Consider the following 13,597-nt stretch of genomic DNA (forward strand, 5'->3'; position numbering starts at 1 on the left):
CTTCTCAATTCAGTTCTTTACAAGAAGGCGAGCGATTAATTGCCACTATCACAATGAGCAAGTCAGTTTTTCATTCGAATTTTGCGGAACATTTACGTTTTGGTCATTGTTTTGAAATTTGCGGCAAGGCCAAAGATGGTGCTAAAAGGTATTGTTTGTTTTTTTTTACAAGTCTGGCCTATGTGAAAAAAATTCGAAAAAATTGTGGGTGTGAATCACAAAGCCGTTAAACTTATATAGGCAACAGTGTTGTTGTAGTTGTTTATGTTATGCGTACATAAATAATAAATTATAAATAATAAAAGAAATCACACAAAGAGGTGACAATAATGGTGGTATTGAAAAGTGCTGTTTAGTGGTTTGACGGCGAATTTCACTAGCAAGGGATTTCCCCCCAGCAAACAAAAATACAAAATGATAATGAAGACATAAACAAAGAAATGTTGTCACTGTGTTCGAATTGAGTTTGTCGACCAATAATATAATTTAATAATTATTCTAAACGGGGTTAAAAATATCAAAATAATCAAAATTCCCATAAAAATTGCGTTTAAACAATTAATACTTTTCGGCTTAATTACCTAACAGAAGCATTTCTTTGTTCTGTACCTTCATTGAGTCCCTATGCTGAACAGTTAAGCGAAAAAGAAGACGATGATACCTTCAATAGTCTACGATAACAGTTTAATTTTTGAAAACAAGTATACGTTATAATCTCCACATTTGCAGCTATTTCCTATTTCTCAATGGCTACCTTTATAATTTGTATTTTTATACCCTCTACCATAGTATGGAGGGTATATTAAGTTTGTTCTTGCTCATCGAAATAATCATTTGCGACCCTATAAAGTATATATGTATATTCTTGATAAGCGTAAAATTCTATGTCGATTTAACCATGTCCGTCTGTCTGTTGTAATCACCCTATCTTGCGGACGAGTTGAGATTAAGAGCTACAATTTTATACACATGTGTCTTTGGTCTGAACTTACATAAGATTCGAAACCCCATATAACGGTACCACCCGAATTCAGGTATTCTGACGTTTTTAGCTACATTTTCAGACTGACTTTGGCATTTAAGGTTGCTAGAGGTCAAGAAACTTATCTACATTTTTTTCTTTCTTAAGAGAAAGAAAACTAAGTATTCCGTATTAGTTTAGAATGGTGAAGGGTATAAAAAGTTCGGCCCGGCCGAACTTAACGTTTTTTACTTGTTATTTTTACACCCTCCACCACAGTATGAAGTAATCATTTGTGAACCTATGAAGTACATATATTTCTGATCAGGATAAAATTCTGTGTCGCTCTAGCCATGTCCGTCTAACCGTCTGTTGTAATCAATATAGTGTCTACAAAGATGGAGCTAGAATGCTATATTTTTGATTCCGAGTTCGAAGATGGGATATATCGGCCATTTTTTTCGCATGGTATCTCCAGATTGTCGATATTTTGAGGATTTTAGCTACAATTTTCCACCTAATTAGGTGTAATTTTACATTTCAGAACTTTAAAATTGTCAACATAGATCTATGTTTCGGTATAGCTCCCATATAAGGGTACCTTCCGATTTTCGGTATTTTGAGGGTTTTAGCTACATTTTTGACGAAACTACCCATAATTTGACGTTTTAGATGACCTGCAGTCACGAAACTTGTCCACCAAAAATTATTAACATACGTCCATTTTTAGGTATAGCCCCCATATAACGATAGTTTCCGATTTTCGGCATTTTGAGGATTTTAGCTACACTTTTTGACTGAACTACCCATAATTTGCCATTGGAGATTCCCTGTAGTCGCGAAACTTTTCTATCAAAAATTGTCAATATAGGTCCATGTTTAGGTATAGCCCGCATATAACGATACCTTCCCATTTTGGGTATTTTGAGGGTTTTACCTTCAGTTTTGGTTTTTAGCTTCATTTTTTACTGAACTACCCGTATCTTTATATTTGAGGTTCCCTACAGTGACGAAACTTCTCTACATAAAATTGTCAGCATAGATCCATGTTTAGGTATAGCCCCCATATAATGGTACCTTCCGATTTTCGGTATTTTTAGGGTTTTCGCTATATTTTGGACAGAACTATACGCAATCTGATATATATGGTTCCCTGCAGTCACGAAACTTCTCCAACAAAATTGACAACACAGTTCCATGTTTAGGTATAGTCCCGATTTTCGGTATTTTGAGGTATTTTACTACAAGTTTTTACTGAACTATCAGTAATTGGATATCTGAGGTTCCCTGCAATCACGAAACTTCTCTACCTAACATTTTCAACAGAAGGTTTTAGGTATTTTGAGAATTTTAACTACAATTTTTAACCGAGCTATCTGTAATCTGACAGTTGAAATTCCTTGGGACACATCACTTCTTCACCAAAAATTGTCAACATAGGTCCATGTTTATAGCTCCCATGTAATTGTACCTCCAGATTTTCGGCATTTTGAGGATTTTAGCTACATTTTTTTGAGGGAACTACCCGAAATTTGGCTTTTGATGTTCCATGCAGTCACTAAACTTGTAAACTTGTAGGTATAGCCCCCATATAAAAGTAAAGTATAAAAGTAGTCACGAAACTTTTCCACAAAAAGTTGTCAACGCAGGTCCATTTATAGGTATAGCCCCCAAATAATGGTAGCTTCCGATTGTTAGTATTTTGAGGGATTTAGCTACATTTTTTGAATGATCTACCCGTAATTCGACATATGAGGTTTCCTGCAGCTAAGAAACTTGTCCACCAGAAATGTTCAACATATGTCCATGTTTCGGTATACTCCCCACATAACTGTACCTTCCGATTTTCAGTATTTTGAGAATTTTAGCTACATTTTGTGACCGAACTACTCTTGATTTGACATGTGAGATTCTTTGCAGTCACAAAACTTATATACCAAATATTGTCAACATAGGTCCATGTTTAGGTATAGACCCATATAACGGTACCTTCCGATTTTAGGTATTTTGAGGGTTTTAGTTAATTTTTTACTGAACTACCCGTAATTTGACATATGAGGTTTCCTGCAGTCACGAAACTTCTTCACAAAAAATTTTCAACGCAGGTCCAGGTTTGGGTATAGCCCCGATATAACGATACCTCCCGATTTTCGATATTTTGAGGGTTTTGGCTATATTTTTTGACTGAACTACCCGTAATTTGACATTTGCGGTTCCTTGTGGTCACAAAACATCTTCACTACAAATTGTCAACGTAGGTCCGTGTTTAGGTATAGCCCCCCATTTTCAGTATTTTGAGGGTTCTGACTACATTTTTTACTAATCTGAGGTTGACATTTGAGGTTCCCTGTGGTTACGAATCTTACTTACTTACTTAGTTGGCCCATTACAGAACATTTGTTCCATAGACCGAACTAAGAAAAGATCTCCATTCCTCTCTGTTTTTCGCTTGACTTTTTGGAATACCGCGCCTTTCCATTTCTTCATCCACTTGTTTGCTCCATCGAAGCTTAGGCCTGCCGATTCTGCGTGCACCGCCATGTGGCAAGTATTCATACGCCTTTTTAGCAGGTTCATCATCGCTCATTCTCATGATATGGCCTAGCCAACGCAAACGTTGCATCTCGATTCGTTTAACCACTACCTTGTTGCAGCAAAGGTACGTACCCGTCTAAACGTTGCAAATAAAGCACGAACAGACTCAACGCGGAAGTTGGACATCGATAGGCTGCAAACACAACAGATAGCCACAGCATATTCCACTCAACTAGACCAATTGCTTAAAGCGAGCACTCCTTGTCCCGATAACATAACAACACAATGGCAACATATTGCCCACTCCATGCAAACAGCCGCAAAATCCATACTTGGATTCCAGAGACCTCCACAAAGGAATTCATGGTATGACCAGGAGTGTCGTGCTGCTACCGAAGAGAAAAATGCGGCATATAGAGCTACTTTACAATCAGTAGCAACGCGTAGCGCACGAGAGAGATATCGGGAGAAAAGGAGAGAAGAGAAACGGCTTTTCCGCAAGAAAAAGAGAGAAATGGAAAAGAGGGAGTGTGAACAAATGGAGATGTACAGGAGACAGAACGAAGTCCGAAAATTCTACCAAAGAGTGAAGCATCAAACTGATGGCTTTGGTACAGGAATATCCTCCTGTAGAGATCAACAAGGTAATTTGGTAACTGATACAGATAGTGTGCTCAGGATATGGAAAGAACATTTTTCCAAACTGTTGGTATCCGATAGCAGTGAAGACGGCGAAGATACCACAGATCCAATCCCAGATGATGGTATTGAATGTATACCGCCCAGCCAAGATGAGGTAAGGACAGCAATAAACCGGCTGAAGAATAATAAGGCGGCAGGAGCAGATGGCCTACCAGCCGAGCTGTTCAAAACCGGAGGCGACACGCTGATAAGGTGTATGCATCAGCTAGTTAGCACCATCTGGCAGGAAGAACGCGTACCCGACGATTGGAACGTGAGCATCCTATGTCCAGTCCACAAGAAGGGTGATAAGACTGTGTGCTCCAATTATAGGGGCATAAGTCTGCTCCCTATTGCATATAAGATAGTATCTGGCATATTGTGTGAGAGACTAAAGCCTATGGTCAATGAAATTATTGGACCCTATCAGTGCGGCTTTAGACCTGGCAAATCCACCATTGACCAGATATTTACCTTGAGACAAATCCTGGAAAAGACCCAAGAAATGCAGATCGACACCTTCCATCTTTTCGTCGATTATAAAGCAGCATTCGACAGCCCTATACGTTCAAAGGTGTTCCAAGCCATGTCTGATTTTGGTATTCCTGCAAAGCTCATTCGACTTTGTAGAATGACATTAACTGAGACGAGATCCTCAGTTAAAATTGGAAAGAACCTCTCCGAAGAGTTTACTACCAAAAGAGGTTTCAGACAAGGAGACGGCCTGTCGTGTGATCTATTCAACATCCTGCTGGAAAAGGTCATACGAGACGCGAAGGTCAAAAGAAATGGAACGATATACACGAACAGCCACATGTTACTGGCTTATGCCGACGACATTGACATCATGGGTCGATCGGTAAAGGAAGTAACTGACACCTTTGCAAAAGTCGAAAGAGAATCTGCTAAAGTTGGTCTGGCAGTAAACGGCGTAAAAACCAAGTTGATGGTATCGACGCGTAATATGTCCATAAACACCGCACCATCTGTGAATGTTGGTACCTATAATTTTGAGGTAGTAAAGGACTTCGTCTACCTCGGCACCGCCATAAACACAACAAATAACATCACTTGTGAAATACGAAGAAGAATAGTGTTGGCTAACAGATGCTACTTTGGGCTGAGTAAGCAGTTTAGGAATAAAGCCACCTCTCGTCAAACAAAAATAACACTGTACAAAACACTGATACTACCCGTGCTAATGTATGGTTCCGAAGCATGGGTACTTGCTCAAGCAGATAAGGCAGTGCTTTGTGTGTTTGAGAGAAAAATTCTTCGAAAGATCTACGGGCCAATCTGTGTTGACGGCGAATATCGGCGTCGTATGAACATCGAGCTGTATCAACTATACAATGACATCAATATAGTTGAACGAATCGAGATACAACGATTGCGATGGCTAGGCCATGTTATAAGAATGAGTGATGATGAACCCGCTAAAAAGGCGTATAAATACGGGCCGCATGGAGGTTCTCGCAGATCTGGAAGGCCAAAGCTTCGTTGGAGCGAACAAGTGAAACGAGATATCACAAAGCTACATATCCCAGATTGGGAAAATACAGCAGCAAACAGAGAGGATTGGAGATTTTTTCTTAGTTCGGCTTATGGAACAAATGTTCTGTAAAAGGCCAGCTAAGTAAGTAAGTATGTCCATGTTTAGGTATACTCTCCACATAACTGTACCTTCCGATTTTCAGTATTTTGAGAATTTTAGCTACATTTTGTGACCGAACTACTCTTGATTTGACATGTGAGATTCTTTGCAGTCACAAAACTTATATACCAAAAATTGTCAAATGTTTAGGTATAGACCCATATAACGGTACCTTCCGCTTTTAGGTATTTTGAGGGTTTTAGTTAATTTTTTAGTGAACTACCCGTAATTTGACATATGAGGTTTCCTGCAGTCACGAAACTTCTCCACAAAAAATTGTCAACGCAGGTCCAGGTTTGGGTATAGCCCCGTTATAACGATACCTCCCGATTTTCGATATTTTGAGGGTTTTGGCTATATTTTTTGACTGAACTACCCGTAATTTGACATTTGAGGTTCTTTGTGGTCACAAAACATCTTCACTTCAAATTGTCAACGTAGGTCCGTGTTTAGGTATAGCTCCCCTTTTCGGTATCACCCCATTTTCAGTATTTTGAGGGTTCTGACTACATTTTTTACTAAACTGAGGTTGACATTTAAGGTTCCCTGTTGTTACGAATCTTCTCCCCCCAAAATTGTCAACATACATAAGTCCTTTTTTTGGTATATCCCGCATATTACCATACCTCAAGATTTTAGAAGTTTTGAGCATTTTAGGTACATTTGTTGGCCGAACTCTCTGTAATTTAAGGTTTTAGGTTTCCAGTGTTAAAAAAAAACTTCTTTATTGACATTTTTATTATATATTTCCTGACCTGATTTAGGCCGTGGTCGAAAAACTTCTCCACCTAAAATTAGTGACTGGAAAGGAAACAAAGTATGCTATTTCAGTTCAGATTATTTTATTGTGGAGGGTATACAATTTCGGCCCAGCCCGAACTTAACGATTTTTTACTGCTTTTATTTTACTTTCTTACAGATTTCACATATCCCTTTGTACAGAGCCGGGAGAAAATCGTAAAATAGGTCTTCATTTTGTTGCCGACTTTGAAACAAATCAAATAATGCTCGGTAAATTTCTGAACAACGATTGGTGTGAAGAGGAATTTTTTGACTATGAAACTTCACAATTATTAGAAGAATTTAAGCTCTATATTGCCTTGGCAGATGGTAAATTTCACTTAAGCCTCAATGGTGTGGCGCTAGCAAGCTACAGTTATAGCACTCGTTTATCACTTCTAACGGAAATTGATATTATGGGAGATTTAGAATATCTTCGTCAAATGGATCATCGTAAATATTTCCCTTACATTTGGCCACCCATACAAATTGTTGAAGATCGCATACAATTTAGTTCCGACGTGCCAATGCCCTTTGAACCGGGTCATGTTATGATTATTTCGGCCCACTTAGATGGTAATGAAAATGGACGTTTTATTGTACATTTACGCAACATATGGGACATGGAACGTCAGGAGTTACATTTGAGTGTACGTTTCGATACCCGAACTGTGGTGAGAACTTCAAAAACCATACCCGAAGATGAGCATTATTGGTAAGAGAGAATAAAGTTACTAGCTGTTCTTCTTGTAACTACTTTTTCTTTGGTTTTCAGTTTTGATAAAGAAGATGAGGACAGTTTTGAATTCCCTTTCGAGGACTTCTTCAAGCCTTTCAAACTGGCATTTGCTTTCATGGACAACGAATTGAAAATTGCCAAAGATGGTCTATTCCTATGCCGTTTTGAATTTAGAACACTCAATGTTGTACCCTTTGTGGGTGGTTTGAAAATATTTGGCATCGATGGTGTCCAGGTCAAAGTCAACGAACTGGAGCACATTAAAACAAATCCTATGTGTTCGGATTTTGAAACTTATTCTCAATAGTAATGTTAAGTCTTAATTCAAATATTAATAATGATCTCATACTGAAATATTTATAAATAAAAATGTATCTGTCAGCTCAGATACATAGTTTTAAAAATAAATAACATATTCGTAGGCGACAACAGAAGTTTGAAAGTTTTCAGCGTACATTTTTAGACGTTCGTGGGGCACAACTATCCACTCACTGGTCTACCACACAGAACTAATTAATAGCATTGTATCAAATACTACTAAAAACTTCAGTGTGACCGATGTATGAAGAAGTAGCTATAAATAAAAGTGTCATTTTGGAGCCCATATCTCAGGAAGTATTACTTTCCCTAGTAATAATTATAATGATGTAATCATGATTTCCCTCTTTTAACAGGATACAATTTTGGTATTCAATCCTATCGATTATTATCATGTTAAAAAATGTTTTAGTTGTTCATTGCATTTTTTAGCATTTGGGTCACTATGTCAGGAAGCATGGACTTGAAACGAAAAAATATATCGTTGTAGTCATAATCACGTTCGGTGAAATTTTCAAAAAAAAAACATCTAACAGTTCTTAAACTGTTATTAAGCAATGTTTTAATGTTTTAAGAAGTATGGACTTGCCACCTTTTTAATGGAGGCCCCGAGGACAACCTGATGCAAAAAAATTCAAAATAATCAAAGACATGTCCTTAAACAGATCTTGTGCCAAAACTTTTTGAAATTTGTGTGGGAAGAACCCGAAGGTTGGACCGATATCGGCCGTTAGGGTGATCACCTTTTTACAACCTCATATCCCTGTAGCTTACATGTAACATTACATAGAACACGGTGCGCCTTAACTAATTTTAAATAATAGGTGCTTACACCTGGGAAGTTTTTGCAGATTCTGAAACTACAATGCTCATAGATGAGAAATATCATGAAACAAAAAAATCGCAGGAGGGATTTTCAAATAAATCGCGATTTAAGTTCACATTTTTAGGGGTTCTTTAGGTTTTCACTATTTTGCTTGGAAACCGCGAGTCCTATGTAAATGGGCCTGAAGAAAATATTGTAGCTGTAAAAATTCTCCACAAGATTTGCCTTTATGATACATTTGTAGGTTTCACCGTTTTTGAGTTTTAGAAGTTCAAATTGAGACAATGCACTCTCCTTATAAAACAATGTCATTACTGCAATTTCCCAAATAAAACTTTTATATCTTGAAAATGGTACAACCTAGGAAAAAATAAATCACCCTGTCTTGTAGAAAATTTTCACAGCTTCAAATTTTTTTTAGTCCCATTTTGATATGACTTGCGTTTTCCAAGCTAAATCTTGAAGACTTAAGATAAAAACCTAAAAATTTGAAGTGAACCTCTATATCTCAAAAATGGTAAGACCTACGAAAAAACCCTAAAGGTCAGTCTTGTAGAGAATTTTCACAGCTACAACATTTTCTTTAGACTCATTTCAATACGACTTGCGGTTTCCAAGCAAAATTGTGACAACCTGTAAAAACCCTAAAATTGTGAATTTTGATCGCGATTTATTTAAAAATCCCTCCGGCGTTTTTTTCTGTTTTTTATTTTTTTATTATCTATGAACATTGCTGTTTCAGAATCCGCGAAATCTTCCCGTGTGCAAGCGGTTTTCATCAAAAGTTAGTTAAGGCGCACTGAGCATGCTATTGTTTTATAAGGAGGCGATACAGTCAGTGCATTGTCTCAATTTGAACTTCTATATCTCAAAAACAGTAAAACCTACGAAAATATCATAAAGGCCAATCTTGTGGCGAATTTTCACAGTTACAACATTTTCTTTAGGCCTATTTACATAGGACTCGCGGTTTCCAAGCAAAATCGTGAAAACCTAAAGAACTCCTAAAAATGTGAACTTAAATCGCGATTTATTTAAAAATCCCTCCGGCGATTTTTTTTGTTTCTTGATATTTCTAATCTATGAGCATTGTAGTTTCAGATTCTGCAAAAACTTCCCAGGTGTAAGCACCTTCCATTTAAATTTGGTTAAGGCACACCGTGAGAATCATCAAACAGACAAGAAAATTAATTTTTCACGAGGAGAGGTGAATCTTTGTCCTTTCTGCGACAGGAGTTGAACAAGTCTTGCATAACTTTGGTCTGATCGCTTCGGACAATGCTTATTGCAGATTCATCTCTTTTGCAGTGAGTCTGAATAAATGCAGAGCTACATATAGTTCATCATCATCTTCAGCGCGGAACAATTGAAAGAAACTTTTTATTGTTTCCACTTTTGCCAGGGTGAAGTCCGCTGTGCTAAACTGGTGACCAAGGAAAAAGTTTATGCTGTGTTGAAGAATTAGACACGATCTAGGCATACCCTTATGCTTTATGTATGTATATAGTCCACTGTAGAGTAGATGGCCCCTAGAGTTGTCTACGGTAGAATAGATGGCCCCTAGAGCCGTTTACGGTGGGGTAGATGACCCCCTATGACCGTCTACGGTAGAGTAGATGGCCCCTAGGGTCGTCTACGGTGGAGAGGATGGCCTCTAGGACCGTCTACAGTAGAGTAGATGGACCCTAGGGATGTCTGCGGTAGAGTAGATGACCCCTAGGGTCGTCTACGGTAGAGTAGATGGTCCCTAGGGTCATCTACGATAGAGTAGATGACCCCTAGGGTCGTCTACTGTAAAGCAGATTACCCCTAAGGTCGTATAATGACAGTAGATGGCTCCTACGGTAGTCTACTATAGAGTAAATGACCCTATGGTAGTCTACTATAGAGTAGACTAGTCTTAGAGCAGTCCAAAGATATGGTCCCTAGAGTTGTCTACTATAGAGTAGATGACCCCTTCAGTCGTCCTATTTGAAGTCTATGTCTAGGTCCTCCTCAAGAAGAAGGATCCACTTCAGATTGATCTGCACAACCTTAAGTATCATATTCGTGTGTAGCTGCATGTTTTCTAGTAACTTTTCGGCATCGTCTTCTCCATTCGGGTCACACGGGCTTAAGATTTTAACTTTCGCCTGCCTTACAGCAAAAATCAGGTTGTGTCGCAGTCTCTCTCAGGTTGTTTCACTCCAGCCTCTGTTAACGAGAGAACAAGATTCATTACTGTTATTGTTGTGTGGCCCAATGGTAATTTCGTACCACTCGTCCATTGCAACATCTTTGTCCATTTTCGCAATACATTTCATCGGGATTTCCTGGGCCCGGATAAGCTAAAGGCGAAAAGGCATAGCTAATCTTGATTGGAATATCTTTGTAGATTTTTCGCCAGACATTACAACAGCATGGTGTCTCGCACTTTAGCGTGGACAACCAAACTCGGGCACGAGGTCTCATTGGCATTTCCTGAGTCGGGCCGAAAAAACATAGCTAAGCTTAACGATGCTTGTTTCCACATGGATTTGTTCACCCTGAAAGAATCCTCGTTTGTATTCTCCTTCCGGGAACGTTCATGGAAGAAGATACTACTCCGAGCCTTTGTTCTTCAGAGGGAGTGAGAGAGTTGTCTATGTTTCTAAATTAGTACTACTATTTGAGAAATAATAGGCGCAAGCGTCTCTTTCTAGGTTATGTACTTTAGGTCACAAAGCCATTAACAGTCTGCTACAAGCATATGTTGAGAAATGATATTCGCATCAATCGGACGTTTCACCTGATGAATAAAATCCGTCTATCACAATATATTCAATGTGGTTTCTGTTTGCTAAAGATCGTCTGCTTCTGCATCTTTTATAAATAGGCAGAAGGCTCATCAACAATAACAAACAAGTAAAAAAGCTTAAAGTTCGGCCGGACCGAACTTTTTATACCCTCCACCATGAAATACATATTAGTTACTGTTCCTTCCTGTCCACAATTTTAAATAGAGATATTTTGTGATCACGGAAACCCAACTGCCTATATAAGATCAGAAAATGTGAAGTTTTGTGACCACTTTGAACGCCAAATATCAAACAAAAGATAAATTGGTCAAAAGGTAGTTAAAATTCTCAAAATACCGAAAATCAGGAGGTACCATTATATGGGGGCTATACCAAAACATGGACGTGTATTGACAAATTTCAGTGTAGAGGTGTTGTCACCGCTAGGAACCTCAAATGCCTAATTACATCAATTTTGGTTAAAATTAAAGTTAAAATCCTGAAAATAACGAAGATCAAGAGGTATCGCTATATGGGGTCTATACCGAAACATGGACTTATGTTCACAATTTTTGGTAAAGTAGTTTTGTGACAACTGGGAGCCTCAAACGTCAAATTGCGGGTACTTCTGCCAAAAAGGTAGCTAAAATACTCAAACTACCGAAAATCGGGAGGTACTGTTATATGGGAGCTATAGCGAAACATGGACCTTTGTTGGCAAATTTCGGTAGAGATGTTTTTTGACCTCTTGGAACCTTAAACGTCAAATTACAGGTAGTTCGGATAAACAATTTGATAAAACACCCAAAATACCGGAAATCGGGAGGTACTGTTCTATGGGACCTATGCTAACGATTTTTGGTGGAGATATTTTGTGACCACTGCGAGCCTCAAATGTTAAATTACAGATATTTCAGCCCAAAAATACGGATACGGATAAAACCCTCAAAATACAGAAAATCGGAAGGTACCCTTATATGGAAACATGGACCTGTGTTTACAATTTTTGGTATAGTAGTTTTGTGACAGTTGGGAGCCTCAAACGTCAAATTACAGGTAGTTCGAACAAAACATTTGATAAAACCCTCAAAATCCGGAAAATTGGGAGTTACTGTTTTATGGGGGCTATACCGAAACATGGACCTATGTTAACGATTTTTGTTGAAGATATTTTGTGACCACTGGGAACCTCAAAGATCAAATTACAGGTACTTCTGTCACAAAGGTAGCTAAAATCCTCAAAATACCGAAAATTTGGAGGTACCGCTGTATTGATGCTATACCAAAACATGGACCTTTGTTGACAATTTTTGGTAGAGTAGTTTTGTGTCCTCTGGGAACCTTAAGCGTCAAACTACAGTTAGTTCGGACAAACAATTTTGATAAAACCCTCAAAATCCCGAAAATCGGGAGTTACTGTTTTATGCGGGCTATACCGAAACATGGACCCATGTTAATGATTTTTTGGAGATATCTTGTGACCACTGAGAACCTCAAAAATCAAATTACAGGTACTTCTGCCAACAAAGGTAGTGAAAATCCTCAAAATACCGAAAATCGGGAGGTACCTGGAGGTACTGTTTTATGGGGGCTATACCGAAACATGGAGCGATGTTAACGATTTTTGTTGAAGATATTTTGTGACCACTGGGAACCTCAAATGTTAAATTACAAGTAGTTCGGTCAAAAATGTAGCTAAACCCTCAAAATACCGAAATTCGGGAGATACTGTGTTATTGGGGCTATACCGAAACATGGACCTATGTTAACAATTTTTGGTGGAGATATTTTGTGACCACTGGGAACATCAAATCTTAAATTACCGGTAGTTCGAGCAAAAAATGTAACTGAAACCCTCAAAATATCGAAAATCGGGAGTCACCGTTATATGGGGGGGGGGTCTATACCAAAACATGGACCGATATAGCCCACCTTCGAACTTGACCCGCCTATGGAAAAAAACACTCGGGTGCATAGTATAGCGCATAGTATAGCATAGCGTTCTAGCTCAATTATTGCGGACGCTAGAGTGATTACAACAGTCGGACACACAGAAATGGCTATATCAATTCAGAATTTTATCCAGATGAAGAATATATATACTTTATATTGTCGCTGATTATTTCAATGCGTTACAAATGGAAAAACAAACTTAATATACCCCCCATACTATGGTGGAGGGTATAAAACATTATTATTGTATTAATAATAAGTACAGATATTTATTTGCGGCAAGTCTTTGCTTAACGAACCGTCATCGCTTGATCCCACAATAGCTGACTGTCTGAGCGAGAAACACAACAAATGAGTCAAGTGTGAATTTCTTTATTTACTTTGCAGAGTGAGA

At 38.3% G+C, this 13,597-nt stretch overlaps 1 protein-coding gene across 1 annotated transcript; it reads left to right on the forward strand.

Moving 5' to 3' along the window:
- Positions 1–7,758, forward strand: LOC141390749 (32 kDa beta-galactoside-binding lectin-like). Its single transcript, XM_073963703.1, has 3 exons — positions 1–148; positions 6,751–7,326; positions 7,387–7,758. The coding sequence occupies exons 1-3, from the start codon at positions 54–56 to the stop codon at positions 7,655–7,657; spliced, it is 942 nt and encodes a 313-aa protein (XP_073819804.1). The 5' UTR covers positions 1–53; the 3' UTR covers positions 7,658–7,758.
- Positions 7,759–13,597: the final 5,839 nt, after the last annotated feature.

The sequence above is a fragment of the Musca autumnalis genome, unplaced genomic scaffold (genome assembly GCF_047663935.1).
Source record: "Musca autumnalis isolate F117 unplaced genomic scaffold, ASM4766393v1 scaffold_1, whole genome shotgun sequence".
NCBI classification, from domain to species: domain Eukaryota; kingdom Metazoa; phylum Arthropoda; class Insecta; order Diptera; family Muscidae; genus Musca; species Musca autumnalis.